The 26,760-nt window shown below is 36.4% G+C and overlaps 3 protein-coding genes and 1 pseudogene across 3 annotated transcripts in view; 1 reads left to right on the top strand and 3 right to left on the bottom strand.

The window, feature by feature from the left end:
* ITGB3BP (integrin subunit beta 3 binding protein) overlaps nucleotides 1-26,760 on the bottom strand; it is a 93,867-nt gene that overhangs the window by 40,972 nt on the left and 26,135 nt on the right. Inside the window, exon 3 of the mRNA XM_024119973.3 lies at nucleotides 16,498-16,633. Coding sequence (XP_023975741.2) covers nucleotides 16,498-16,633 — 136 coding nt within the window. The remainder of the gene's footprint in view (nucleotides 1-16,497; nucleotides 16,634-26,760) is intronic.
* Nucleotides 479-2,146, top strand: LOC112063883 (keratin, type II cytoskeletal 8-like). The gene is given in 4 exon segments (XM_024119972.1): nucleotides 479-574; nucleotides 577-1,133; nucleotides 1,318-1,416; nucleotides 1,418-2,146. Coding segments are annotated over 4 exon segments (1,467 nt in total). The 5' UTR covers nucleotides 479-492.
* LOC102990725 (heat shock factor-binding protein 1-like) lies at nucleotides 13,014-13,404 on the bottom strand. Its single transcript, XM_055084565.1, has one exon. The coding sequence runs from the start codon at nucleotides 13,387-13,389 to the stop codon at nucleotides 13,159-13,161; it is 231 nt and encodes a 76-aa protein (XP_054940540.1). The 5' UTR covers nucleotides 13,390-13,404; the 3' UTR covers nucleotides 13,014-13,158.
* On the bottom strand, nucleotides 14,955-15,843 carry LOC102990450 (peroxiredoxin-1-like; annotated as a pseudogene).

Raw genomic sequence — 26,760 nt, 5'->3', positions numbered from 1 at the left:
AAGCAACTGACAAAGGATTAATCTCCAAAATATACAAGCAGCTCATGCAGCTCAATATCAAAAAAACAAACAACCCAATCCAAAAATGGGCAGAAGACCTAAATAGACATTTCTCCAAAGAAGATATCAGATTGCCAACAAACACATGAAAGGATCCTCAACATCACTAATAATTAGAGAAATGCAAATTAAAACTACAATGAGGTATCACCTCACACCAGTCAGAATGGCTGTCATCAAAAAATCTACAAACAATAAATGCTGGAGAGTGTGTGAAGAAAAGGGTACCCTCTTGCACTGTTGGTGGGAATGTAAATTGATACTGTCACTATGGAGAACAGTATGGAGGTTCCTTAAAAAACTAAAAATAGAACTACCATACGACCCAGCAATCCCACTACTGGGCATATACTCGGAGAAAACCATAATTCAAATTCAACTCCTCAAGTCTCTGTCTGCTTCGGCCTCCTCACCTCCTCTCCAGCCTCCACCATGTCCATCAGGGTGACCCAGAAGTCCTACAAGGTGTCCACCTCCAGCCCCAGGTCCTTCAGCAGCCGCTCCTATACCAGTGGGTTGGCGCCCGCGTCGGCTCCTCGGCCTTCTCCCGGGTGGGCAGCAGCAGCAACTTCCGGGTCGGCCTGGGCACCAGCATGAGTCTGGCTCAAGGTTATGGCAGGGCCCTGGGTTTGGGGGACATCACAGCTGTCACAGTGAACCAGAGCCTGCTGAGCCCCCTCAGGCTGGAGGTGGACCCCAACATCCAGGCCGTGCGCACCCACGAGAAGGAGCAGATCAAGACCCTCAACAACAAATCTGCCTCCTTCGTCGACAAGGTGCGACACCTGGAGCAGCAGAATAAGATTTTGGAGACCAAATGGAACCTCCTGCAGCAGCAGAAGACAGCCCAGTGCAACACAGACAACATGTTTGAAAGCTACATCAACAACCTCTGGCATCAGTTGGAAACTGTGGCCCAGGAGAAGCTGAAGCTGGAGGTGCAGCTTGGCAACATGCAGGGGCTGGTGGAGGACTTCAAGACCAAGTACGAGGAAGAGATCCAAAAGCGCACAGACATGGAGAATGAATTTGTCATCATCAAGAAGGATGTGGATGAAGCTTACATGAACAAGGTAGAGCTGGAGTCCCAAGTGGAAGGGCTCCCAGGAGAAGCTGAAGCTGGAAGTGGAGCTTGGCAACATGCAGGGGCTGGTGGAGGACTTCAAGACCAGGTATGAGGAAGAGATCCAAAAGCGCACAGACATGGAGAATGAATTTGTCATCAAGAAGGATGTGGATGAAGCTTACATGAACAAGGTAGAGCTGGAGTCCCAAGTGGAAGGGCTGACTGAACAGATCAACTTCTACAGGCAACTGTATGAAGAGGAGATCCGTGAGATGCAGTCGCAGATTTCTTGACACCTCCGTGGTCCTGTCCATGGACAACAGCCGCTCTCTGGACCTGGACAGCATCATCGCCGAGGTCAAGACCCAGTATGAGGAGATCACCAACCGCAGCCGGGCCGAGGCTGAGACCATGTACCAGATCAAGTACGAGGAGCTGCATACATTGGCTGGGAAGCACGAGGATGACCTCCATCACATGAAGACAGAGATTTCTGAGATGAACCGGAACATCAACTGACTCCAGGCTGAGATTGAGGGCCTCAAAGGCCAGAGGGCTTCCCTGGAGGCTGCCATTGCTGATGCTGAGCAGTGTGGTGAGCCGGCCATCAAGGATGCTCAGGCCAAGCTGGTTGAGCTGGAGGCTGCTCTGAGAACCACCACACAGGACATGGCACAGCAGCTGCATGAGTACCAGGAGCTGATGAACATCAAGCTGGCCCTGGACGTGGAGATTGCCACCTACCGCAAGCTGCTGGAGGGCAAGGAGAGCCGGCTGGAGTCTGGGATGCAGAACATGAGTATCCACGCCAAGACCACCAGTGGGTATTCAGGTGGTCTGACCTCAGCCTTCGGGACCCCTGGCCTCAACTACAGCCTGAGCTCCTACCAGTCCAGCTTGGGCTCTGGAGGGGGCTCTGGCTCCTTCAGCCGTACCAGTTCCAAGACTGTGGTTGTGAAGAAGATTGAGACCCATGATGGGAAGCTGGTGTCTGAGTCCTCTGACGTCCTGACCAAGTGAAAGGCTCCTGCGATCCCTCCCAGCCTCCCCACTCACTTGCTCCTGCAAGAAGGAGTTGTGTGGGGGAGTGTCAGAACCAGAGACCTGAGGCTCAGCCCCGTCCTTAGCCCACCCCGGGGAAAGTCAACTGCCTGGGGCTCCCTCTCTTGCTCACGCCCCCAACTAAAAGCCAATCCAAGTGTCTTTTTCACAGTAAAGCTTCAGCTGGCTCTGCCAACACACACACACACACAAAAGAGTCATGTACCACAATGTATATTGCAGCACTATTTACAATAGCCAGGACATGGAAGCAAGCTAAGTGTCCACTGACAGATGAATGGATAAAGAAGATGTGGCACATATACACAATGGAATATTACTCAGCCATAAAAAGAATCAAAATTGAGTTATTTGTAGTGGGGTGGATGGACCTAGAGTCTGTCATACAGTGAAGTAAGTCAGAAAGGAGGACATGGGGAGGGGGAAGGGTAAGCTGGGACGAAGTGAGAGAGTGGCATGGACATATATACACTACCAAATGTAAAACAGACAGCTAGTGGGAAGCAGCCACATAGCACAGGGAGATCAGCTTGGTGCTTTGTGACCACCTAGTGGGGTGGGATAGGGAGGGTGGGAGGGAGACGCAAGAGGGAGGGGATATGGGGATATATGTATACGTATAGCTGATTCACTATATACAGCAGAAACTAACACAACAATGTAGAGCAATTATACTCCAATAAAGATGTTTAAAAAATAAAAAGGGATTTCATGACAGCAACCAACTGGTTCCTTAAAAATATATATATATATATATTTTTAAAATCAAAAATACATTCTAACACAACAATGTAGAGCAATTATACTCCAATAAAGATGTTTAAAAAATAAAAAGGGATTTCATGACAGCAACCAACTGGTTCCTTAAAAATATATATATATATATATATTTTTAAAATCAAAAATATATTAAAGTTTCCAGCTTGCATTATTTAAACCCTATTTTTTTGTCTCAGAGTTAACAACAAGGGATTGTTGATACTAATATCTAGAAAATAGTGAGTTCCTCAGGATATCACAGTAAAATAAATATGATTTTAGGGGTAAAAGTCCCTGATTGTTTAAATGCATACTGATTTAGTAAATTCTTGGAAAGATCTTTAGTGCCTATGAAAATATTTCAAATACTGTATGGTATCACTCATAAGTTGAATCTAAAAAATATAATACAAATGAATGTATATGCAAAACAGAAACAGAAGCACAGATACAGCAAACAAACTTGTGGGTACCAAAGGGGAAAGGGAAAAAGGGAGGGACAAATTAGGCTATAGGATTAACAGATACAGACAATTATATATAAGATAGACAAGCATGAGGATATACTGTATAGCACAGAGAATGACACCCATTATCTTTTAATAAACTAAAATGGAATATAATCTGTAAAAATATTGAATCACTATGCTGTGTACTTGAAACTAACACAATATTGCAAATCAACTATACTTCAAGTTAAAAATGCATATTGATTTAGTAAATTCTTGTTAAGATCTTCGGTGCCTACTAAATATTTCATTCATTAAGGTATTTATTTTAGATATTAATAAAAGAAATAAACAAATTCTATCCATTTAAAATACTATGTAGTTATCTAATGCCATCGCTTAGCTAAACTTCAACAAGTTGACAGAAGCACAAATGGAAATACAAATGTAATTAAGTTATAATCCCTCAAATGTATGCTGGGTTGAAATGTAAATTCGATTTTATAGTAGAACATGATGTTTGCACTTAGTAGTAGTCAAGTGGACTATAATCCCTCAAATGTATGCTGGGTTGAAATGTAAATTCGATTTTATAGTAGAACATGATGTTTGCACTTAGTAGTAGTCAAGTGGACAACTGTTTTATGAGCTAACCATTTATAGTTTTTTGTTCTACAGTACTTTATAGTGCTGTGTGCACAACATATGTTAAACATATTTGATGAATGAGTATGTGAGGACACATTAGCATAGTTAGAGAATATCAGTGTCAGGCTTCCCTGGTGGCGCAGTGGTTGAGAATCCGCCTGCCGATGCAGGGGACACGGGTTCATGCCCCGGTCCAGGAAGATCCCACATGCCGCGGAGCACCTGGGCCCGTGAGCCATGGCCACTGAGCCTGCGCGTCCGGAGCCTATGCTCCGCAACGGGAGAGGCCACAACAGTGAGAGGCCCGCATACCGAAAAAAAAAAAAAAAAAAAAGAATATCAGTGTCTTACATATACTGGCCTTTGATAAATGTTTATTGAAACAAGCAAATGAATAAATAATCCAAACTCTTTACTACTAGTGAAAAACAGGAGAAACCACTTTTTATAATGTGTAAACATTGATGCCCTCCTCGCACTACACATTTTAACGTAGTTCCATGTGTTCAACAACTGGCACAGGAACTATTATTTACTCAATATTCTTATTTTTCTAAAAAATTGTTTGATACAATGTACCATGAAAAACTAGCTCATACTCTCCAAAAGAAATGTAATGTGAGCTACTTATGTAATTTAAAATCTTCTACTAGCAAAATTTTTTAAAAAAGGAAAACCAGTGAAATAAATTTGAATATTTGATTTAACCCAATATACCCAAAATATTCTAACTTTAACATATAATCAATATAAATTATTAATGAGGTAATTCATATTGTTTTTCACATTAAGTTTTTAATATCTGGTATTTTTCACTTATAGCACATTTCAATTCATCTGAGTCACATTCCAAATGCTCAACATGTACATGTATTGGACAGTATAGTTCTAGATAATACTGCAGGAGGATCCAATACTTCCAGATGAAACCAAATACACAGATAACATGAAGGCAATTTCTTTAAAATTTAAATGTAATTTATTAACATATTAAGAAATATTGATATATTGTCTGGAGCAGACTATCCAATGCTGGTTTACATTTCTTCCTTCATTTAATTTTTATTCCATTACTCTTATTTGTGCCTGGTACTAGAGGAAAAGATTATTTATAGTATTATTTTCTTTTCTCTGGTATTTACAATTTCATTGAGGGAGTTGGTTCAGAAACTGATTAACAATAATTTCCCTCATTGTTACTTTGGACATTATGCTTTCTCTCAAAAAACTTATGTCATAACTAAATTGTTATCTCAAAATAGTCTTTAATACCAAAAAGAAAAAAACTGTGGTTTAGAAATTTTGCTAAAGTACTAGTCACCTCTCTTGTTTATTAACTTTTCATTATTTGATTTGTTGTTATCCTTAAATTCCAAACAGAATAAATGAATATGGTTAAGAGTTTATTTAATAAAAGATGAAAGGGAAAAAGAGTAATAATATTTTATTTATGATTTTAGAAAACTTTCAGGAAATAAGTCTATTAAAATCTGTCTCTCTAGGCTTCTCTGGTGGTGCAGTGGTTAAGAATCCACCTGCCAATGCAGGGGACACAGGTTTGAGCCCTGGTCCGGGAAGATCCCACATGCTGTGGAGCAACTAAGCCCGTGTGCCACAACTACTGAGCCTGTGCTCTAGAGCCTGGGAGCCACAACTACTGAGCCCTCATGCCACAACTACTGAAGCCTACACGCTGCAACTACTGAAGCCCATGCGCCTAGAGCCTGTGCTCTGCAACAGGAGAAGCCACTGCAATGAGAAGCCCGTGCACCGCAACGAAGAGTAGCCCCCGCTCACCGCAACTAGAGAAAGCCTGCGTGCAGCAATGAAAACCCAACACAGCCAAAAAAAAAAAAAACTGTCTCTCTTAAAAAATATATTTCTTAGAAAAAAACACTAATGAAAGCCATAGTGCACATTAAAACTTTATTTCATAAAACTTTTGCCTAAAGATTAATACTAATTTCCTGAATTTTGTATTATGTTATCTGCATTCAATAAAGCTCCACAATATTAAAATTACTTTGTTCCTTTAACTTGTAATTATTTTTCACATTTTAGCATGAGCAGTCAGTAATGCTAGGTGAGAAATAGCAAAAGAAAGCTTTATTTGAATTTTCACCAGGTGTTTAAGGCCTTTCTAAACATTTTGATTATAGTAAGAGGATTAGTCAAATATCACATCCTATAAAACATAATCAATAGCATTAATCTCAGTCTTCTCATGGAAGGACTTATGTTTTTAATATTCTTTCCATTTGTTAAAGAGGAGGAGTTTTAATGTCTCAAAGAATAACATTTGGATCAGTTATCAAAGACTTGTTGAGTAGACTCTAATATATCACCAAGAGTTTTCCAGTTACTTAATAATCACTTTTCCTTATTTCATTCCCTTTTATTAGCAATTAACATAGCTAAAGGACTGTGGATTCTACAGTCTTTTTCTTGCTAGGTTATGTATGATTAATAATTGTGTACTTGACTCCCTTTAAATGCAGTTTCACAAAACACTGGTGATAAATGTACCATCACTGAATCTGGACTAATTTCAAAATTGTATTTGGACTTTCTGGTAAGGATCCCAGAAGCACTTTCTCTAACTAATGAAGATAGCTTTCAATAGACTATAACATTTAGAAGTGTAATCAGTGATGATGACGATAATGGCTAACACTTGTAAAGTGCCTTTAGGGCCAGGCACTGTTTTAAATGTTATATATATTAACTAGCTAATCTGCACAGCTCTGAGATAGTCACTCTTATTCCCATCTTACAGATGAGGAAACAAAGGCACAGAATGGTCATAAAATTTATCTAAAGCCCCAATGCTAGTAAGTGGCAGAGTCAGGATCTAAATCCAGCCATTTGGCTGCAAAGACTGTGCTATTAACCTTGATCTATGACTGCTTATTAATAAATTAATCTAAAGTTCAAAAAGATTGAGACCAGTATCATGCTGCTTTTAAATACATATACTTTACAGTTGGCACACATCTGAGGCATCATTTGGTCCCAAACCAAAAAAGAGTTGAGGAAAACCTTGACCCAGAGGTTCAAATTACTTATCTAAGTTGTCACATACTAGTTAATTTTTTTCTAAAAGAGTTATTGCCAGATCAAGTTGGAGCCTGTAGGCTAAGAGGTGAATGAGATGCTGTTATTCTTTTAATTAACCATTTCTATGTAATAATTTCTGTTTATATCTTTTACTATTTCCTTCTACTTTTTAGGGTTTGCCCTGTTGTTCTTTTTCTATCTTTCTGAGTTGAATGCTCAGCTCATTAGTTTTCAGTCATTCTTTCTTTTACAATATATGCATTTATAAATATAAGTTTTCCACTAAGAACTCATTTATTTATTTATTTATTGTCTGTGCCGCGTGGCATGTGGGATCCTAGTTGCCTGACCAGGCATTGAACCTGCACCCCCTGCAATGGAAGCACAGAGCCCTAAACACTGGACTGCCAGGGAAGTCCTCAAGAACTCTTTTATTATCATGCAGTGTTTAGGTACAAATTTTTTCCTCTAAGTGCTGACATGTTTTCATTATCACTCAATTCTAAATATTTTATACTTTCCAACAAAATGATACCCAACTGGCCAAAACGATCTTGAGAAAGAACAAAGGTAGAGTTTTGTGTTCTCTGATTTCAAACTATACTATTGTACAAAGCTACAGTAATCAAAACAGTATGGTACTGGCACCAAAACAGACACATAAATCAAAGGAACAGAAGACAGAGGCCAGAAATGAACCCAACCCACACTTATATGGGAAATTAATCTACAACAAAGAATATACAATGGGGAAAAGACAGTCTCTTCAATAAATGGTGCTGGGAAAACTGGACAGCTACATGCAAAAGAATCAGACTGGACTACAGTCTCACACCATGCACAAAATAAATTCAAAATGGATTAAAGACATAAATGTAAGACCTGAAACCATAAAACTTCTAGAAGAAACCATAGGCAGTAAGCTCTTTGACATCGGTCTCAGTAATATTTTTTTTGATATTATCTCCTCAGGCAAGGGAAACAAAAGCAAAATAAATAAATGGGACTACATCAAATCAAAGAAGTTTTGCATAGCGAAGTGAACTATCAACAAAACAAAAAGGCCACCTACTGAATGGGAGAAGATATTTACAAATGATATGTCTGGTAAGGAGTTAATATCCAAAATATACAAAGAACTTATACAACTCAACATCAAAAAACCAAACAACCTGATTAAAAAATGGGCAGAGGATCTCAACAGACATTTTTCCAAAGAAGACATACAGATGGCCAGTAGGCATATGAAAAGATGCTCAACATGACTAATCATCAGGGAAATGCAAATCAAAACCACCTCATACATGTCAGAATGGCTATTATCAAAAAGACAAGAAATAACAAGTGTTGGCAAGGATGTAGAGAAAAGAGAATCCTTGTGCACTGTTAGTGGGAATGTAAGTTGGTGCAGCCACTATGGAATACAGTGTGAAGGTTCCTCAAAAATGTAAAAATAGAACTACCATATGACCCAGCAATTCCACTCCTGGGTATTTATCCAAAGAAAATGAAGACACTAATTAGAAAGGATATATGCATCCTTATGTTCATTGCAGCATTATTTACAATAGCCAAGATATAAAAAGCAACTTAAGTGCTCATCAACAGATAAAGAAAATGTGGTATATATATACAATGGAATATTACTCAGCCATTAAAAAAGAATTAAACTGCCATTTGTGACAACATTAATGGACATAGAGGGTATTATGCTAAATGAAATAAGTCAGAGAAAGAAAGACAAGTATCATAAGATTTCTTTTATATGTGGGATCTAAAAAACCAAATAAATGAACAAATGTAACAAAACAGAAACTGTCATAGATACAGAGAACAAACAGGTGGTTGCCAGAGTGGAGGGAAATGGAGGGATGAGAGAAATTGGTGAGGGAGATTAAGAGTACAAACTTCCAGTTATAAAATAAGTAAGTCCCAGGCATGAAATGTACATTTGGGGAATATAATCAATAATAATGTGATTTTTTTTATGGTGATAGATCGTAACTAGACTCATGGTGGTGATCATTATGTGATGTATAGAAATATCGAATCGCTATGTTGTACACCAGGAACTAACATAGTGTTGTATGTCAATTATACCTCCAAACCAAACAAACACATAGAAAAAGAGATCAGATTTGTGGTTACTAGAGGCACAGGGTGGTGGGGAGGAGGAATGAGATGAAGGTAGTCAAAAGGTACAAACTTCAGTTATAAGATAAATAAGTACTAGGGATGTAATGTACAACACAATAAATATAATTAATACTGTGATATGTTATATATGAAAGTTGTTAAGAGAGAAATCCTAAGAGTTCCCATCACAGGGAAAAATTTTTTTTCCTTTTTCTTTTATTTTGCTTCCATATGAAATGATGGATGTTCACTAAACTTATTGTGGTAATCATTTCATGATGTATGTAAGTCAAATCATTATGCTGCACATCTTAAACAGTGCTATATGTCAATTATAGCTCAATAAAACTGGAAGAAAAAAATATTGGTTGAATGACAATAAAAACAAACAGTCTATATCTTTCCTAATTTTTTTTTATCCATTTTATCAGTTTCTGAAAGAGGTAGTTTAAAATCTCCTATGATGATTAGGGATTTGTGAGTTTCTCCTTGTAATCTTGTCCTATTTCGTCATGTTTTGAGTTTTTATTTTTGATGCACAAAGGTCAGGATCCTTTTTCTGGTAGTGAATCTTTCCTTCTCTCATTATGTAAAAATTCGTATTATCTTCAATAAACGCTTTTTGTCTTAAAGTCTATTTTGGTCTATATTAATATTAATATTCTTATACCAACTCTTAGCTTTTTTAAAAAGCTAATATTCCCTTTTTTATCCTTTTATATTAAATCATCTGACGTCTTTTCTTAAAGTATAATAATAATATTTTAAAGTATAGCTAAAATATGTATTGAACACTTACTATATGCCAGGCACTGTTCTAAGTCTTTTTGTACATTAATTCTTTTAATTCTCACAACAATCCTGAGGTAGATATTATTATTTTCCCCATTTTACAGGTAAGTAAACAAAAATACAATTAAAAAGTCAAGTGACAGATATTCCATCTGCTCCCTGAAAATTACAAGGACCTTAAAAATTTTAATTCCTTTCTGCTTCCTCATATATCTCCCATGCTATTATGGTCTATTAGTATATGTTTTCAACCCCCTATCGAGTTGTTTTTCTTTTGCTTTGTAGTCAGCAAGATATGTAATCACAGTTTTATAACTAGATTTATAGATCTACCAACATGTTTGCTAATTTATTTTTTTTACCATTGCTCTTTGCATTTCATTCCTTTATTTGAGGCTCAATTATGAGCATGTACTTACAGAAGTACATTCTTTAGCAATCCTTTCAGGGAATATCTGTGAATGCTAAATTCTCTCAGACTGTCTGAAAATACCTTTACTTCATTCTTACTCCCTGAATAAAAAGTTCAGCTGTGACTTTCAATTGGTATTATTACTCCATTTCCTGCTGCAGCCTATAGATACTGATGAGAAGTCTACTATCAAGTTGTCATTAAAATTTTCTCTTTGTCTTTGATGCTCTGCATTTTTACCATGATACAATTAGGTGTGAATTTGTTTTTATTTGTTTTATTTCATCCTGCTCAGATGAAGCAAGCTAGTCTGATCTGGAAATTCCTGTCTTTCCTCAATTATGAAAAACCGATAGTCCATGTATCTTAGATATTGCCTCTGCTCCATTCTATTTTCTCCTTGTAGAACTCCTATTTGACATATGTTGGAGCTTATTCTATCCATTATTTCTCTTTACTGTTTTATCATATACTCCATCTCTTTATCTCTCTGTGCTGTTACATTGCTACAGTCTGGGTGATCTCTACAGATCTATTGTCTAATTTACAAGTACTCTCTTTGAGTATGCAAAATTGTTGTTTATCCTTCTACCCCAACTATTAAAAAATAAATCTGATACAATCTTGGGAGTAAAGGAACAGAAAATTTTACCATCTTTCCTCTCCTCTGAAAAGGATACTAGTTTGGAAAAATTTGCTAAGGGGTAGGGGAGGGGATAGCAATATAACGATACACAAACATACATAAATGTAATCAATATATATGATGATAACTAAATAAATAAGAGTGTGTGTGTATCTTTTTTTTTTTTTTTTTAAAGCAGGATTTCAGGCACCGTTATTCACGGCAGGTATTTTTGGTCAGGGGAGCTTCCTCTGAAACCTTCCTGTTACTTAAGGAAGCCAACTGCTTACATCCTGATGGTCCACTTGCCATTTCCCAGGCTTGGAAGCATCTTGCACGTGGTTCCACCCAGTCCCTGAGTCCAGCTGGCTCTGGGCTTTCAGGGCCACACCTCGCAGCACAACCTACCGGCCCAGTGAGGGAGTTTCTGCAGCTCGGTGATAACAGTGGGGAATTCATTTTATCCCAGAAGAAATGGACTCCTCTGTGTTCCCCATATAATTTATAAATAGGACAAATTATTCCTTAATATTATTATATATTTGCAATACAAACAATTAAGAGACTAGTGACATAGGAAACTTTTAAAAAGTCATGCTGTATTGACTACGGGTTTCCCTCTCCAAAGCACTGTTCCATTCCTCAACTTCTCTCATATTCTCTATACAAAATCATCCTGCTGTGACAGTTGCATGGGTCTCCTTCCCATCAACACTGCCTCTGGGCTCAGCACTCCTGACACTGTACGGCTGAGCTGCAGGGGTTATTTTCCCTGTCTTCCATCATCAATAATAAAGCCACTACTCTCCTCGAATTTAGGTAAGAAACAGTTTAAAGAAACAGTATTTCTTAAAAACTCAAGCCTACTGCTAGTTATTTAGTAGGCATGGACTTAACATGGTCTGTTTTCCTTTTCTGTTTCTTTTCCCAGCCAGTAGCTCAAAAGATGAAGTAGCTTAGTTGTAAAGTCCTGCCAGATTTCCTATGGTAACTGCTGTAGATGGACAAGGTAGGGTCCTACTGAAGGTTCAAACCTCATGCAAAACTCTAACTGCTGAAAGCCTCATCACATCAGGCAACTCTGTCATTGTCCGTATCTAAAAATGCTAACAGTAAAGTGGCTTGTGGTCACTCTTTGTTACTGTTGCATCTGACCTCAGGGACTCAGACATAAAATCATGGTTCCATGCTGAGTTTTGGCGACAGAGTAGTGCCAGATATTTCTGAATACACAATTTTAAATGTTTTTAACCACTTGGAAAGTATCGCCAACACACTATTTGGTGTTCACTCAACAGTCACTCTGAGGATCAAAGAACCTTAACTATCAATGCCTTACTTCACAAAATCTTATTATAACCAAGGATCTACCCTATGTCTAATAAAAAAATTACTCAGCAACTTTTATCAAACAGCAACTACTACAAAGGGAACGATAGAGAAAAAATGACTTCACAAAAATACACTAGGGCTTCCCTGGTGGCGCAGTGGTTGAGAGTCCGCCTGCCGATGCAGGGGACACGGGTTCGTGATTACTCAGCAACTTTTATCAAACAGCAACTACTACAAAGGGAACGATAGAGAAAAAATGACTTCACAAAAATACACTAGGGCTTCCCTGGTGGCGCAGTGGTTGAGAGTCCGCCTGCCGATGCAGGGGACACGGGTTCGTGCCCCGGTCAGGGAAGACCCCACATGCCGCGAAGCGGCTGGGCCCGTGGGCCATGGCCGCTGAGCCTGCGCTCCGCAACGGGAGAGGCCACAACAGTGAGAGGCCCGCGTACCACAAAAAAAAAAAAAAAAAAAAAAAATACACTAAAAAATTTGACAACTGTATGCAGGAACCGCCAAGGTTTTAGTGTTTAATAGCACAACTGACCAAGGTCCAAGACGTGAAGTTACCATGTTCAGGAAACATGGGGGGCAGGGGAGGGGAATCACTCTATAAAATAACTCTATAGTATGTGGTAAGAAGAATGCACATTTTATAATATAAAACCTGTCTACACAGAGTAGTTAGTTGCAAAAAGCCATCTGGCTTCTCTTGGCTTGTAAAAAGGGTGTTCCAGATTCCAGTGCAGATGAGCAATCTTCAATTCTTCTGTGTGGCAGGGATCTTGCTTTCCCCGTCCAGCTCTTCCACCCCGGCCTGTGTCATGAGGTCTGCAATGTTTTTCTCCAGGCCATCAATGCGACTGCTCATGTCATCAATTCTTCCAATGATCTGGTCAGACATGGTCTGAAATTTATCTTGCATCTGTTGCAGAAGTGTCTGCACCACTGAGGTGAGATATTGCACGGTCTTGGGTTCAGCCTCTGCCATCTCCCCGGTTCCCAGCTCGGCGGTGCTGTCTCAGACCATCACCTACACTTCCATTTGTCCGCGCAGACGCCCCATATGTGTGTATCTTAAATGCATAAACTGGAAGCATTCACCCCATTTGTGGGCCATGTAGAGTCTAAGTAAGAGGGAAGACTTAGAACCACATTTTTCTTCCTTTTATAACTATAAATAGATTTAAAGTTAATACTGTCACCTGTTCACATAGTATGTGATTCAAATGAATATAGAAAGTACATATAAATACCTGGAGGAAGAATATTCGAGATTCAGAAAAGTGCAAGTGCAGTTCTTGTGGAGGCAACAGGCTCAGCACGATTGACAAATAGCCAGAAAGTAAGAGTGGCTAAAGTATTGTAAACATCGGAAGGGCAGCAGAAAATGAGGCAGGTGAGGTAGTCAGGTATTAGATGACATATACCCCTGAAAGTCATGATAAAGTTTTGACTTATATATCCTAAGTGTGATGGGAAGTGAGTAGCACCTAAAATGTCCTTGAAAATGCTATTTAAGTAAAAGTGCTTATTTAAATTGTACCTTATGTTTTGTACAATATTCAAAAAGTGAGAATTGTTAACAGAAATTATGACTTCATTTGGAACTTAAATTACTTTATAAGACCCAGGCTTTCCTATTTCTAAAACACATATAAGATGACATATTAGGAAAAGCAATGTAATGATTACAAATTACATAATCCGATATAAGATTCTAGACAGAATTCTATTTTGAGACTTCCGTATGTGTGATCTATATATCAAAGAGTACATAAAACACGTATGTGCAGTTTAATGAATAATTATAGTGTGAACTCGCATAACCATCACATAGAAATAGAATATTACCAGCACCCCAGGAACCCTTGCTATATGACTTTTTTAAAAAGAGCTTACCTAGTACTATAATCTGTGATAATTATCCACTTAAATGTCAACCGAGATCATGTGACCAATCTTTTTATGGGCAAAAGAAATGTTCCCTTAAGTCCATGTTTAATTTCAATATGGAAATTGAGTACGTATCCACTTAAAATCTATTCACATTTCAGGATAGAGATGTTCTATCTCTAAGGCACTAATTTTTAATTTAAAAAAAAAGATATATCAAGTGAATGAAAAAGCCCCCAGAACTATATAGAGCTTGAAGAAAGCACTTACATCTTCATATATTTTTGTGAAAGCAAACCTAGTAGTGATAGCTTTAAGATAAAAAGCACCTGATTAAAGTAAAATAAAGTCATTCAAAAGTTTAAGATCTCATTATAGGTTTCATTACAACAAATTAGGTAAAATGAGGAGACTTCTTTGTTTCTCTGTAGTTTCTAGTACATGCTTAGCACTCAAATGTTAAATAGTAAATATGAATCAGGCTAACCACAGCATATCTAAAATATATTTTATTAAATTTAAACCTACTTAATATTTTATATTATAAAAACTTGAAATGTCACTGATTCATGACCTTTTACAATATTAAAAATTAAACCTAAGAAATCTAGACTTCTCTTTTTTTTTTTTTTTTTTTCTCAGCTCAAGTTTTATAAAACTACAGAAGACCAAAAGTGATACCCTACTACTGTACACATCAGTTTGCCTGCCCCATAATACAGCTCAGGTCATTCCCTCCAGAGGAAGAAAGGCTGGCCTCCCCAACCCCTGCAGGAAAGGCCTGTCCTGTCCCACACCACATCTGGGCTGAGTGTAAGATCTTGCGTTTTAAGTATGACAATAGCACAAAAGAGGTTTTGTTCTAATAGCCACCTACTGCAGCCTGGCCCTAAAATGGCCCAGTGCTAACTTCTGCTTAGAGAAATATTCTTTGCTTTTCTGGACATCAGGCTTGATGGTATCACTGCCAGGCTTCCAGCCAGCTGGGCACACTTTCCCATGCTTGTCAGTAAACTGGAAAGCCTGAACTAGTTTCAGTGTCTCATCCACAGAACGGCCAACAGGAAGGTCATTTATGGTGATCTGTCGAAGGATACCTTTATCATCAATAATAAAAAGGCCCCTGAATAGATGCCTTCATCGGCCTTTAAGACCCCATAGTCCTGAGCAATGGTGCGCTTGGGGTCTGGTATCAAGGGAATGTTCATGGGTCCTAGTCCTCCTTGTTTCTTGGGTGTGTTGATCCATGCCAGGTGACAGAAGTACGAATCCACAGAAGCACAAATCACTTGGCAGTTGAGTTTCTTAAATTCTTCTGCCCTATCATTGAAAGCAATGATCTCCGTGGGGCACACAAAGGTGAAGTCAAGAGGGTAAAAGAAGAACACAACATATTTTCCTTTGTAGTCAGATAGGCTGATATCTTTGAACTGACCATCTGGCATTACAGCAGTTGCTTTGAACTGGGGGGCACGGTGCCCAATTTTGGCATTTCCTGAAGACATATTGCTATCAGCAGTTCTCACAGACAAACCACAGAGGACAGTCAGGAAGGAGACACGCCTAGATTTCTATATCTTTTAAATGAATATTTTAACAATAAACTACCAGGGAACAAGAAATATGTGTGGTCAAAATTAAACTAACAATATTTTAAAATAAAGAATTAAATTAAAATTAGGTTACTCTCTAATGGAAAATTCTAAAAACCTTTTGCAAATGCATTTAAAATAGTAAAGGAAGAGTATGAAATATAATAAATAAAAGTAAGCTATAAAGACACAGGAAATGTGGAAAAAACTAAACGGACAACATGGATAAAAATAACATTCAGAAGTATCACTCTTAAATTGTAGTGTCGCATTACCTGAATTATGTGCCCTTTAATTTATGCACATGATGGATAGCTTGTTAAGGGGCTATACCATTATAATTGATAGTGGCTGAAGGCAGTCAGGCCATAATTTCTATTTAATGGATGGGATAGTAAGGGAACAAAGTCTGCAGTAGCATTTTAAAATAACTGCCTAGAAAGTTTACATTTATGTCCAAAGTGTTACCTATATTCTTTTCTATGTTGAATTCTTTAAGAAAAAAGAGAAAAATCAGCTGCAGCAAGATCCACATATTATTAAATCAAAATTCTGATTTAACCAATAACTAGAAAAATCTCACAATAAGTGGAAAAGAATTTTCAACTAACCATTTGATGGTCCATTTTTGTTCTCTTGTTCTTTAGAGCTTGTGGGAGAAGCAAATGGGCTCATTTGACAGGTTCCAGTTGTTGGAGAATAGGCTGTAACACTTATATTCCTTGTGATTTTTGAAGAATCAAATGACTAGAAATAAATATTAATTTGGGACAAAAATACTTATGTTTAGTTACAGATCTTTGGAAATACATTTGAAAAACTCGCAAAATTCAAACTAATACTCTTTTCCTTGGTCTTTCTTTTCGGATTTTAAATATACACAATTATTATCTTCAAAGTGAACACTGTTATTTCAAGGTATGTACATTTTTCTGGTCTCCATACTGATTAGGGCATCTCAATTTGATTTTATGAAATTGTAACATTAAATGGTTACTACCTTCTGAGATGGTATTTCCAAACAAGTAGAGATGGCTGACTCTCCCAATTATATCCTGACATTTGTTGTTAGCTGAACGTGAAGTATAATTATGGGCCTAGACCAGAGAAACTCTCAGAAGTGTCTCTTAGTAAGACCCACAAGGAAATCCTAGGAAGGATTAGTGGTGTCCTTAACCTTCACAAAGTTGCTCTGACACAGTATCTTAATGATAAAAAATAATGATCAAACAATTGAGTATGGCATTTAAGGCCTTTGAGAGTTTGATCTATTCTACACAAATCCTCTCTGCAGCTTCCTCCTCTGTGTTCCCATAGACCTTGTTCATACCTCTTACTGGAGTTAGTAAATTCTAATAATTTATTACATTTCTGTATACCCCATTAGAATTTAAGTTTCTGAAAATAAATATTATTTCATCCTTGTACTACAGAACTCAAAAATGTATGATGAATGAATGATTTAAAAGAAACAGCCCAGTAAACTTAGCCAGGCCACTCTACTCAGAATATACTCATTTGTTCACTGGTTCATTCATCTATTATTAACTGACGCCTGTAGTCCCAGTCACTTAGGTTATGCACATTTGGGTCTCAGCTAGTCTTTCTTTGGTTTGGGGCCTCATTCGTAATCCACTTCCTCCAAACACCCATTATCACACTATTAATTGCTTGCTCTTCTGAATTCTTTTAAAACATATTTTCTATAATGCTTACTAATCACCCAGCATTTGCTAACTAATGTGTATATAGGAAGAGAACAAATTGTTCTGGCCTCATAAACAGCAGAGGACAGGTCTAAAGGTAGTATGCTTGCTACAGAAATTCAGAGAAGAAGGAAAACCAAAGTGGGCTGCAGTAATCTCACAGAAGGATTCTTGTGAAGAGGAAGGGTGAGGCTTAGATAAGTGAAAATAAAAGGTATGAAAAACCCGAAATCTAGAGGTGAAACAGACAGCACAGTGTGGATTTAGGGATAAAGGAAAGGTCTGAAGGTTCATGATACGTTGCCAACACTGTAGAATTAAACTTTAGCTTGGTTGCTGACTTGAAATAGTTATATAATTCTCCATTGTCACCTATTCTTTATTTTCAAGACACCATGGCAGAAATAGTGGCTATGTCACCTTTTTCAATAATCTTGGTATTAGTTCCAGAATCTATAGCATCAATTTTTTTTTTTTTACAGGTAAGATTTTAAATGATAGATACTTCTTTGTATTGGGGGAACAAAAGGCATTATATTTTTTATTTTATGTATCCACAGTAGCCACAAATGTAACCAATATTTTTGAAAAAAATCAAACGATAATATCAAGTTATATCTCTAAAGTAATCTTTTTTGTAAGGTGAAAGGGTTTTAAGTCTCTTTAACAGGTGGTTATTATTACATCTCCATCTTGAGTTTTCAGCTGTTTATAAGTATTCCGTCATAAACTATGACATTTATCCAATCCAACCCCAGTTTTCTAAGAATTTATTGCCCAGAAATATTTCACTGTGTATGTAAAAGAAATGAAAGTCACTACCGTAATGTACATTTACGTCAATCTGTTTTCCAATTTTCACCAAAAATTATTTTTCCAATTGCCAAATATCTAAACATTGCAACTGCAGATCATACATTTCTCCTTGAAAACAATATTCTAGCTTTCATAAAATAAGTCTTTGTGTGTGTGTGTGTGCGCGCGCGCGTGTGTGTGTATATATATATAAATTTTCCCCCTCACCTTAAAAATACTAAGTCTTCTCTTTTGCTTTCTTTCTTTTTTTTTTTTTTTTTTGATGATCTGTGTTGATTAAAAAGGAAAATATCTGTCTACAATCGTAATGTACTTAGAGGGAAAAAGGAAAATCTACCTTTCCCTATTATGCCACTAAACATTCTTCAGTAAATAATGCATTTTTATATGTCTGCCTACTGATATACACAAATGCATAGTCTTACTTCCTTAAGTTCCTTTTCTCTCAAAGTTTAACCAAGGTCCTCTAATTTTTAAACTCTGAAGATGCTTAAAAGTGATCCTAGAATCCTAAGAATTTCCATTCTGCCAACCCCCAAACGTTGAAGGACTTGGTCTTCTCATTAGTCTCCTACAAAAGGAAGAGTTAAGAAGACTGGGATTTGAGAGAAAACTGAGCTACTAATTGAGAAGTCTGGAATTCTTTCCATTTAGCAATGATGAATGCTACCTACCAGGTCCTTTAGAAAAACAGAGGAAGAAAAAGCGAGAACAGATTTGGCTAGAGAAGGGAAAGAATTCAGGATGCAAACAAAATATAAGGATATAGAAATCGGATAAGTCACAACTACTTTCTATAATAATTTACAACTGCTTGTAATATTTATTGACAAAGATATTTAACACCACACTAAAAAAAAAAAAAAGATTCTGTCTAGGATCAGTCCAAATGCCACTGTACTTTTTGTAAGGTCAAACCATGTACATTAGCAAAACTAAAATTTAGGCATTGATTTTTCTGCCCAGAAAAAAAAGAAATGAATGTTCTCTCCATAATTTCAAATATATATGACATTCTCCTTCAATATCTTTCACAAATTGTAGCTTGCTTCATCACCTTGTTTAAAGCATATTCTACCAAAAAGATGCCTGTATTTTGTTGATTTTTACCTATTATAAACAGTCTAGAAAGTACTAACTAAGGGTTCTTTCAGGATGAAATGTGGGATATAATGGATCTGCTATTATTATTATGAACTACTAGACTATGCTATCACTGAAATATTTAAAAATACAGGTACTATAGGTATTTGGACAACCAGAAGCAAAAGAAAAATTAGGGTAGCTAAAGGGAGACAATTCTTTATAATCTTATACTGGTTAATTAGGTTATTGGAATGTTTCACCTACAGCAGTATTATACATCACTGGTACTTACTATAGAATTTACATTAGAAAATTTTAAATACTAGCTGTCTCAGGGATTTTTCACGATTTGGGCCTAGGGTTCCTAGAAGAGTCCTAAATATCAACTAACTTTTTATCAGTTGCCACAATTATCACCCTTAATGACTCTAATAATGTTTAGGTTTTGTTATTTCTAATGGTAGTTATGGAGAACAAAAGCATTTTGCACTTACCCAGTGATCTTACAGGGACAGCAGGGAAAGGATATAACCAATATATTAGATCTGTGCTGATGACAATGTTCTATTTCTTGATTGGGTGTTTGATACCCAGAGATATACATTTGTTAAAACTCAATGAACTGTACACTCAAGATCTGTGAATTTCACAATCTATAAATTTTATTTGATAAAAACATTTTAACAGGAAAAATAAAACTGGCTAAAAAGTTGATACACTGGTGTTTCTATTTGTGCTCACTACTGTTCCACAATTTTAAGACATTAAAATATTAATTTTAATATTAAAGACATGACCATTTTGTTACTCTCTTGCACTGTAGCCTTCAATAAGTTTTTAAAGATATATTTTCATGGCTATTATCATTCTTTCATATGTCCTCCTATTTTTTCAGAATAGAAAATGAATCCTACCTCAAATATATTTTTGTTTATTGAAGTATGAATTTACTTACAATAAAATGCACAGATCTTGAGTTGTCTGGCTTGCTGAGTTCTGATAACTGTATACACTGATGCCACCACCACCCAAGATGAAGAACATTTCTGTCATCCCAGAAGATTCCCTTGTACCCATTTCCACTCAATTCCCACTCTGCAGTCCAGAAGCAACCACTTTCTAATTCCTATAACCATAGCTATTTTTGCCTCTTCTTGAACTTTATATAAATTAAATACATAACTCTTGTGTTTGGCTTCTTCTTTTCAATGTGTTTTTGAGATCATCTATGTTGTTGTGAGTGGTAAGATTGTGTTCCTTTTAATTTTACTATTCCTTTGTATAAATGTACCAGAATTTGTTTTTCTAATCTCCTGTCAAAGGACATTTGGGTTATTTCCAGTTCGGGGCTATTATGAATTAAGGTGCTAAAGAACATTTTTGTATATGTCTTTGGTGGATATATGATTTTATTTATTTGGGAAGTCCAGGAATGGAATTGCCAGGCTATAGGATGGATGTAGATTTATTTTCTATATATAAAATAAAGGCTAAATAGTTCTCTAAAGTGTTTGTATCATTTTAAATTACCATCAATAAATGAGAGTTCCAAATGATGTACATCCTCACCAAACTTTAGGTTGTTTTAGACATTCCAGTGTTGATTTTTAAAGCCATTCTGTTTTGTTGTTGTTATTTAGCTATTCAAGTGAGTGGGAATGGTATTCCTTTGTGGTTTTAATTTGTATTTCCAATGACTAATGATGTTGAACATTTTTTCATGTGCTAATTTTCCATTTAAACATTTTATTTGTCTTAGATTTATAAAGCTGGACAGTTGCTGATTTGGTGATTGTTAGGTCACTCAGACTATGTAAATAAATGTATTGATCTTTCTAAATGTTCTGTTGGGTTTTTAATTGTTTACAAATTTCTTTTTTGTATTGAAAGCAAAAAAGACAAAGTATCTTTCAGAGGACTGTGTACCAGCCAAAGGGATCTGGAATATCATCTTAGGGCCACTCTTCTTAAAGTGGGAAATCCTGTTATTAGTGACAACATGTATGAACCTGGAGGACATTATGCTGAGTGAAATAAGACAGAGACAGAAAGACAGACACTGCATGGTATCACTTAATAGGGGAAAAAAATAAAGTCCAACTCACAGAGAGTAAAAAAGTGGTTGTTAGTGGCTAGGGGATGGGGGAAATAGAAAGAGGTTGATAAAGGGTACAAACTTTCAGTTATAAGATGAATACATCTGAGAATCTAATGTATAACATGGTGACTATAACTGATAACACTGTATCGTACAGTAACTGAAATTTGCTAAAAGGGTAGAACTTAAACGTTCTCACCAAAAAAGAAAAAGAAAAAAAGAAAAATTTGAAGTGATGGATGCATTAATTAATTTGATGGGAGGAATCCTTTCACAATGCGTGTGTGTGTGTGTGTGTGTATATACACACACACACAATGTGTATATATATTCACAATATATACATCAAATCATCACATTGTACACTTTAAATATCTTATATTTTGGTCAATTATATCTCAATAAAGCTGAAAAAAAGGGAAAGCCTTAGATCTTTTTTGTTGTTGTTCTCTTTTCCCTATTTCCTATTTTAGACCAGATCTTCTGTCCTAAAAACTTGACTCCTACGCTACACAGACATACTCATTAGATTCTTGAGTGTCTCCATAACTCCTGAATGATTTATAAAAAAAAACCCTGAAGAAGTTAGAAATACTTCATCCCTTGTGCCAAACCTTGTGAGTCAAGATTATTCCTTGATAAGATTCATGCAAAACACTTACACTGGGGCTTCCCTGGTGGCGCAGTGGTTGCGCGTCCGCCTGCCGATGCAGGGGAGCCGGGTTCGCGCCCCGGTCCGGGAGGATCCCGCGTGCCGCGGAGCGGCTGGGCCCGTGAGGCAGCAGGGGGAGGCCCACATACCACAAAAAAAAAAAAAAAAAAAAAAAACAAAAAACACTTACACTGGCATATGGATGGACCAAACCTACTTAATCTCCTATTACAGGATTGAGAGAAGCAATGGGGGGCTTTCATGTAGAAAGAGGGGGTAGGAAACCAAGAGAGGGAAGATGAATGTATATATCCAAGTCACTCGGGAACTTTATGCAGATGCAAAAAATTTAAGTCAAAACTTATGTTTAATAGGAGATGGACAAATGTAACTCCATATTTACTACTAGAAACCAAAGCTTTGTGCTAATTGTTGAATTTATAAGGAGGGAAGGATAGCATGAATCTGTTTGTTCTTTCCCTGATACCTTCCTCTCATTCCTGAACTACAGAAGACTGAGCTCCCTTGGGCTTTGGTGAATCTATCACCAGTGTGTGTTTATGGTTTTAATGGATACTTTCTTTCCTTTCTGCTATACTTTTGCTATATACTCCTGCTATATGCGGATCCTTTCCCCTTCCGCTTCTTTTCTCCAAGAAAACACAATGAATAAAGACTTACTGACACTGAAAAAAGGAAGATATAACAATTATAAATACACACACACATACACATCTAACAAGATAGCCCCAAAATACAAGGAGCAAAAACTGGCAGAATTAAGGGAAGAAACAGAAAATTCAACCATAATAGTTGGAAACTTCAGTGTCCCACTTTCAACAATGGATAGACCAACTAGACAGAAAATCAGCAAGGAAACAGAAGACTTGAACAACACTATATACCAATAAGACCTAACAGACATCTATCGAACCCTCCACCCAACGAAAGCAGAATACACATTCTCAAGTGCATATGTAACATTAGCCAGGATAGAAGATATGTTAGGCCATAAAACAAATCTCAGTAAATTTAAAAAGATTTGGATCATGTAAAGAATGTTTTCTAATCACAATGGAATAAAATCAGAAATTAAAGGACATTTGGAAAATACAAAAATACATGGAAATTAACAAACTCCTAGATAACCAATCAAAAGGGAAATTAGAAAATACATTGAGGAGAATGAAAATGAAACACAACACATGTAAAAACTTACGGGATGAAGAGAAAGCAGTACTCAGAGAGAAAGTTAAACACTTACATTAAGAAAGAAGAAAGCTCTCAAATCAATAACTTATCCTTCCACCTTAAGAAACAAGAAAGAGAAAACTAAAACCAAAGGAAGCAGAAGGAAAAAAATAATAAATACTAATATTAAGAGAAAAAAATGAAATGGAAAATAAGAAAATAGAGAAGATCAATGAATCTAAAAGTTGGTTCTTTGAAAAGAAAATTGACAAACCTTTATCTAGACTGACTAAGAAAGAAATGAGAATCAAATTACTAAAATCAGGAATGGGGGGCGGATATTACAACTGACCTTGGAGAAATAAAAGGTATTATAAAGGGATACCATGAACAATTGTATGCCAACAAATTAGATAATCTAGATGAAATGGACAAATTCCCCAAAATACACAGCCTACCAGGACTGAATCATGAAGAAATGGAAAATTGGAACGCATAAATAACAAGTAAAGAGATTAGATCAATTCAGAAAACTTGTCAAAAAGAAAAGCGTGGGACTGGAGAGCTTCACTGGTGAATCCTACCAACATTTAAAGAATTGACACCAATTCTTCTCAAACTATCAAAAATAGGGAACACTTCCTAACTCATTCTATGAAACCACATTACTCTGATACTACAACCAGACAAATACCTTACAAGAAAAGAAAACTATAGACTAATCTCCCTTATGAAAACAGATGCAAAAATCCCCAACATTGCTGCAAACTGAAACCAGAGAAAAATAAGAATTATATATTGCGACCAAGTGGGATTTATCCTGTGAAAGCAAGGTTGGTTCAATATACAAAAGCCAATCAATATAATACATCATATTAATAGAATAAAGGAAAAAAACCCACACGATCATCTCAATAGATGTAAAAAAGCATTTGACAAAAATGCAATTCTTTCATAATAAAAGATAATCATCAAACTAGGAATAGAAGGGAAGTGTCTCAATCTGAGAGAGGGAATTTAGGAAAAACTCACAGCTAACATCATATTTAATGGTAAAAGACTGGATGCTTTCCCCCTAAGATCAGGAACAAGGCAATGATATCTGTTCTTGCCACTCTACTCAACATTTTTCTGGAGGTTCTAGCCAGGGCAATAAGCAAGAATAAGAAAAAAAGGCATCCGATGGGAAAGAAAAATGACATGATCTGATATACAGAATATCCTAAAATATCTATAAGAAAGTACTAGAGCTAATACACAAGTTCAGCAAAGTTACACAATACATGATCAATATACAAAAATTAGCTGTGTATCTATACACTAGCAATGACCAATCTAAAGTGAAATCATAAAAACATTTACATTAGCACCAAAAAGAATAAAACACTGAGGAATAAATATAACCCAAAAGTATAAGACTTGTACACTGAAAACTACAGAACATTGTTGAAAAAAATTAAAGAAAATCAAAATAAATAGAAATAGATCCTGTGTTCATGGTTTGGAAGAATTACTAATTTTAAAATGGCAGATTCAGTGTAATTCCTATCAAAAGTACAAATTTTTCTTTTTCAGAAATGACAAGGTGACCCTAAAATTCACAGGGAATTGCAAGGCATATGGAACAACAGAAGCAATCTTGAAAAAGAACAACAAAGTTGGAGGACTCACACTTCCTAATTTCAAATTTATAGTAATTAAAAACTTCTTATTTTGAAAACTTATAGTAATCAACACAGCATGGTAGTGGCATAAGTTCAGATCTACAACCAAATGGAATAGATTTGAGAGTCCAGAAATAAATCCATGAATTTATAGTCAACTGATCTTCAACAGGGTTCTAAGGCCATTCAACGGGAGAAATAATAGCTTTTCAACAAACAGTGCTAGGACAAGTAAATATCCACATGCCCCTAACCTCATACCATGTACAAAAATGAACTCAATAAGGTCTTAAATGTAACATAAGTGCTAAAACTATAAAACTCTTAGAAAGAAACATAGTGAAAGTTTGCATTACCATAGACTGCACAAATTTCTTAGATATGACACCAAAAGCACAAGCAATCAAAGAAAAATAAATTGGACTTCATCAAAATTTAAAACTTTTGTGTATCAAAGGATACTATCAAGAAAGTGAAAAGACAACACACAGAATTGATGAAAGTATGTGCAAATCATATATCTGACAAGGTAACAGTATGCATAATTCATAAAGAATTCTTACAATTCAACAGTAAAAAGACAACCCAATTAAAAAATGGGCAAAAGATGTGAATAGATATTTCTCCAAAGAAAATATACAGATGGCCAATAAGTACATGGAAAGATGTTCAACATCATCAGGGAAATGCAAATTAAAACCACAATGAGATAGCACTTCACACCCAGTAGGGTGGCTAGAATCAAAATTCAGAAAATAACAAGTGTTGATGAGGATGTGGAGAAAATGGAACCCTCATACACTGATAGTGGGAATGTAAAATGGTGCAGCTGCTGTAGAAAAGAGTTTGGCAATTTCGCAAAAAGTTAGACAGAATTACAGTATGACCCACCAATTCTACCCCTAGGTATGTAATCAAGAAAACTGAAAACATGTTCATACAAAACATTGTACAAGAATGTTATATACAACATTATTCATAATAGTCAAAAAGTGGAGACAACCCAAATGTCCTTCAGCTGAGGAATGGATAAACAAAGGGTGATATACCCATACAAAAGAATATGATTCAGCCATAAAAAGGAATAAAGTACTGTTACATGTGACAACATGGATAAACCCTGAAAATGTTATGCTAAATGAAAGAAGTCAGTCACATACTGTATGATTCCATTTATATAATATGTCCAGAATAGGCAAATCCACAGAGACAGCAAATAAATTAGTAGTTGCCAGGGCCTGGGGAGGTGGGGAGGAGGAAATTGAGACTAACTGCTAATAGGTATGGATTTCTTTTTGAAGTGATGGAAATGTTCTAAAATCAGATAGTGGTGATGGCTGCACAATGTAATGAGTATATAATAAACCACTGGTGTATACTTTAAAATTATGAATTTTATATTATATGAATATCTCAATAAAAAAAGCTAAAATTAAAAAGGGGAACTGAACTGTCAAAAAGTATATGAGATAATTAGAGAATTTGAACAAAGATGTCCATTTGATGATTAAGGAATTAATTTTGAGAGATATGATAATACTATTTTTAAAAAAATTTTGTTGGGCTTCCCTGATGGCGCAGTGGTTGCGCGTCCGCCTGCCGATGCAGGGGAACCGGGTTCGCGCCCCGGTCTGGGAGGATCCCACATGCCGCGGAGCGGC

This window comes from Physeter macrocephalus, chromosome 4 (assembly GCF_002837175.3).
Source record: "Physeter macrocephalus isolate SW-GA chromosome 4, ASM283717v5, whole genome shotgun sequence".
Lineage (NCBI taxonomy): Eukaryota > Metazoa > Chordata > Mammalia > Artiodactyla > Physeteridae > Physeter > Physeter macrocephalus.
This window is presented reverse-complemented; position numbering and strand designations above follow the sequence as displayed.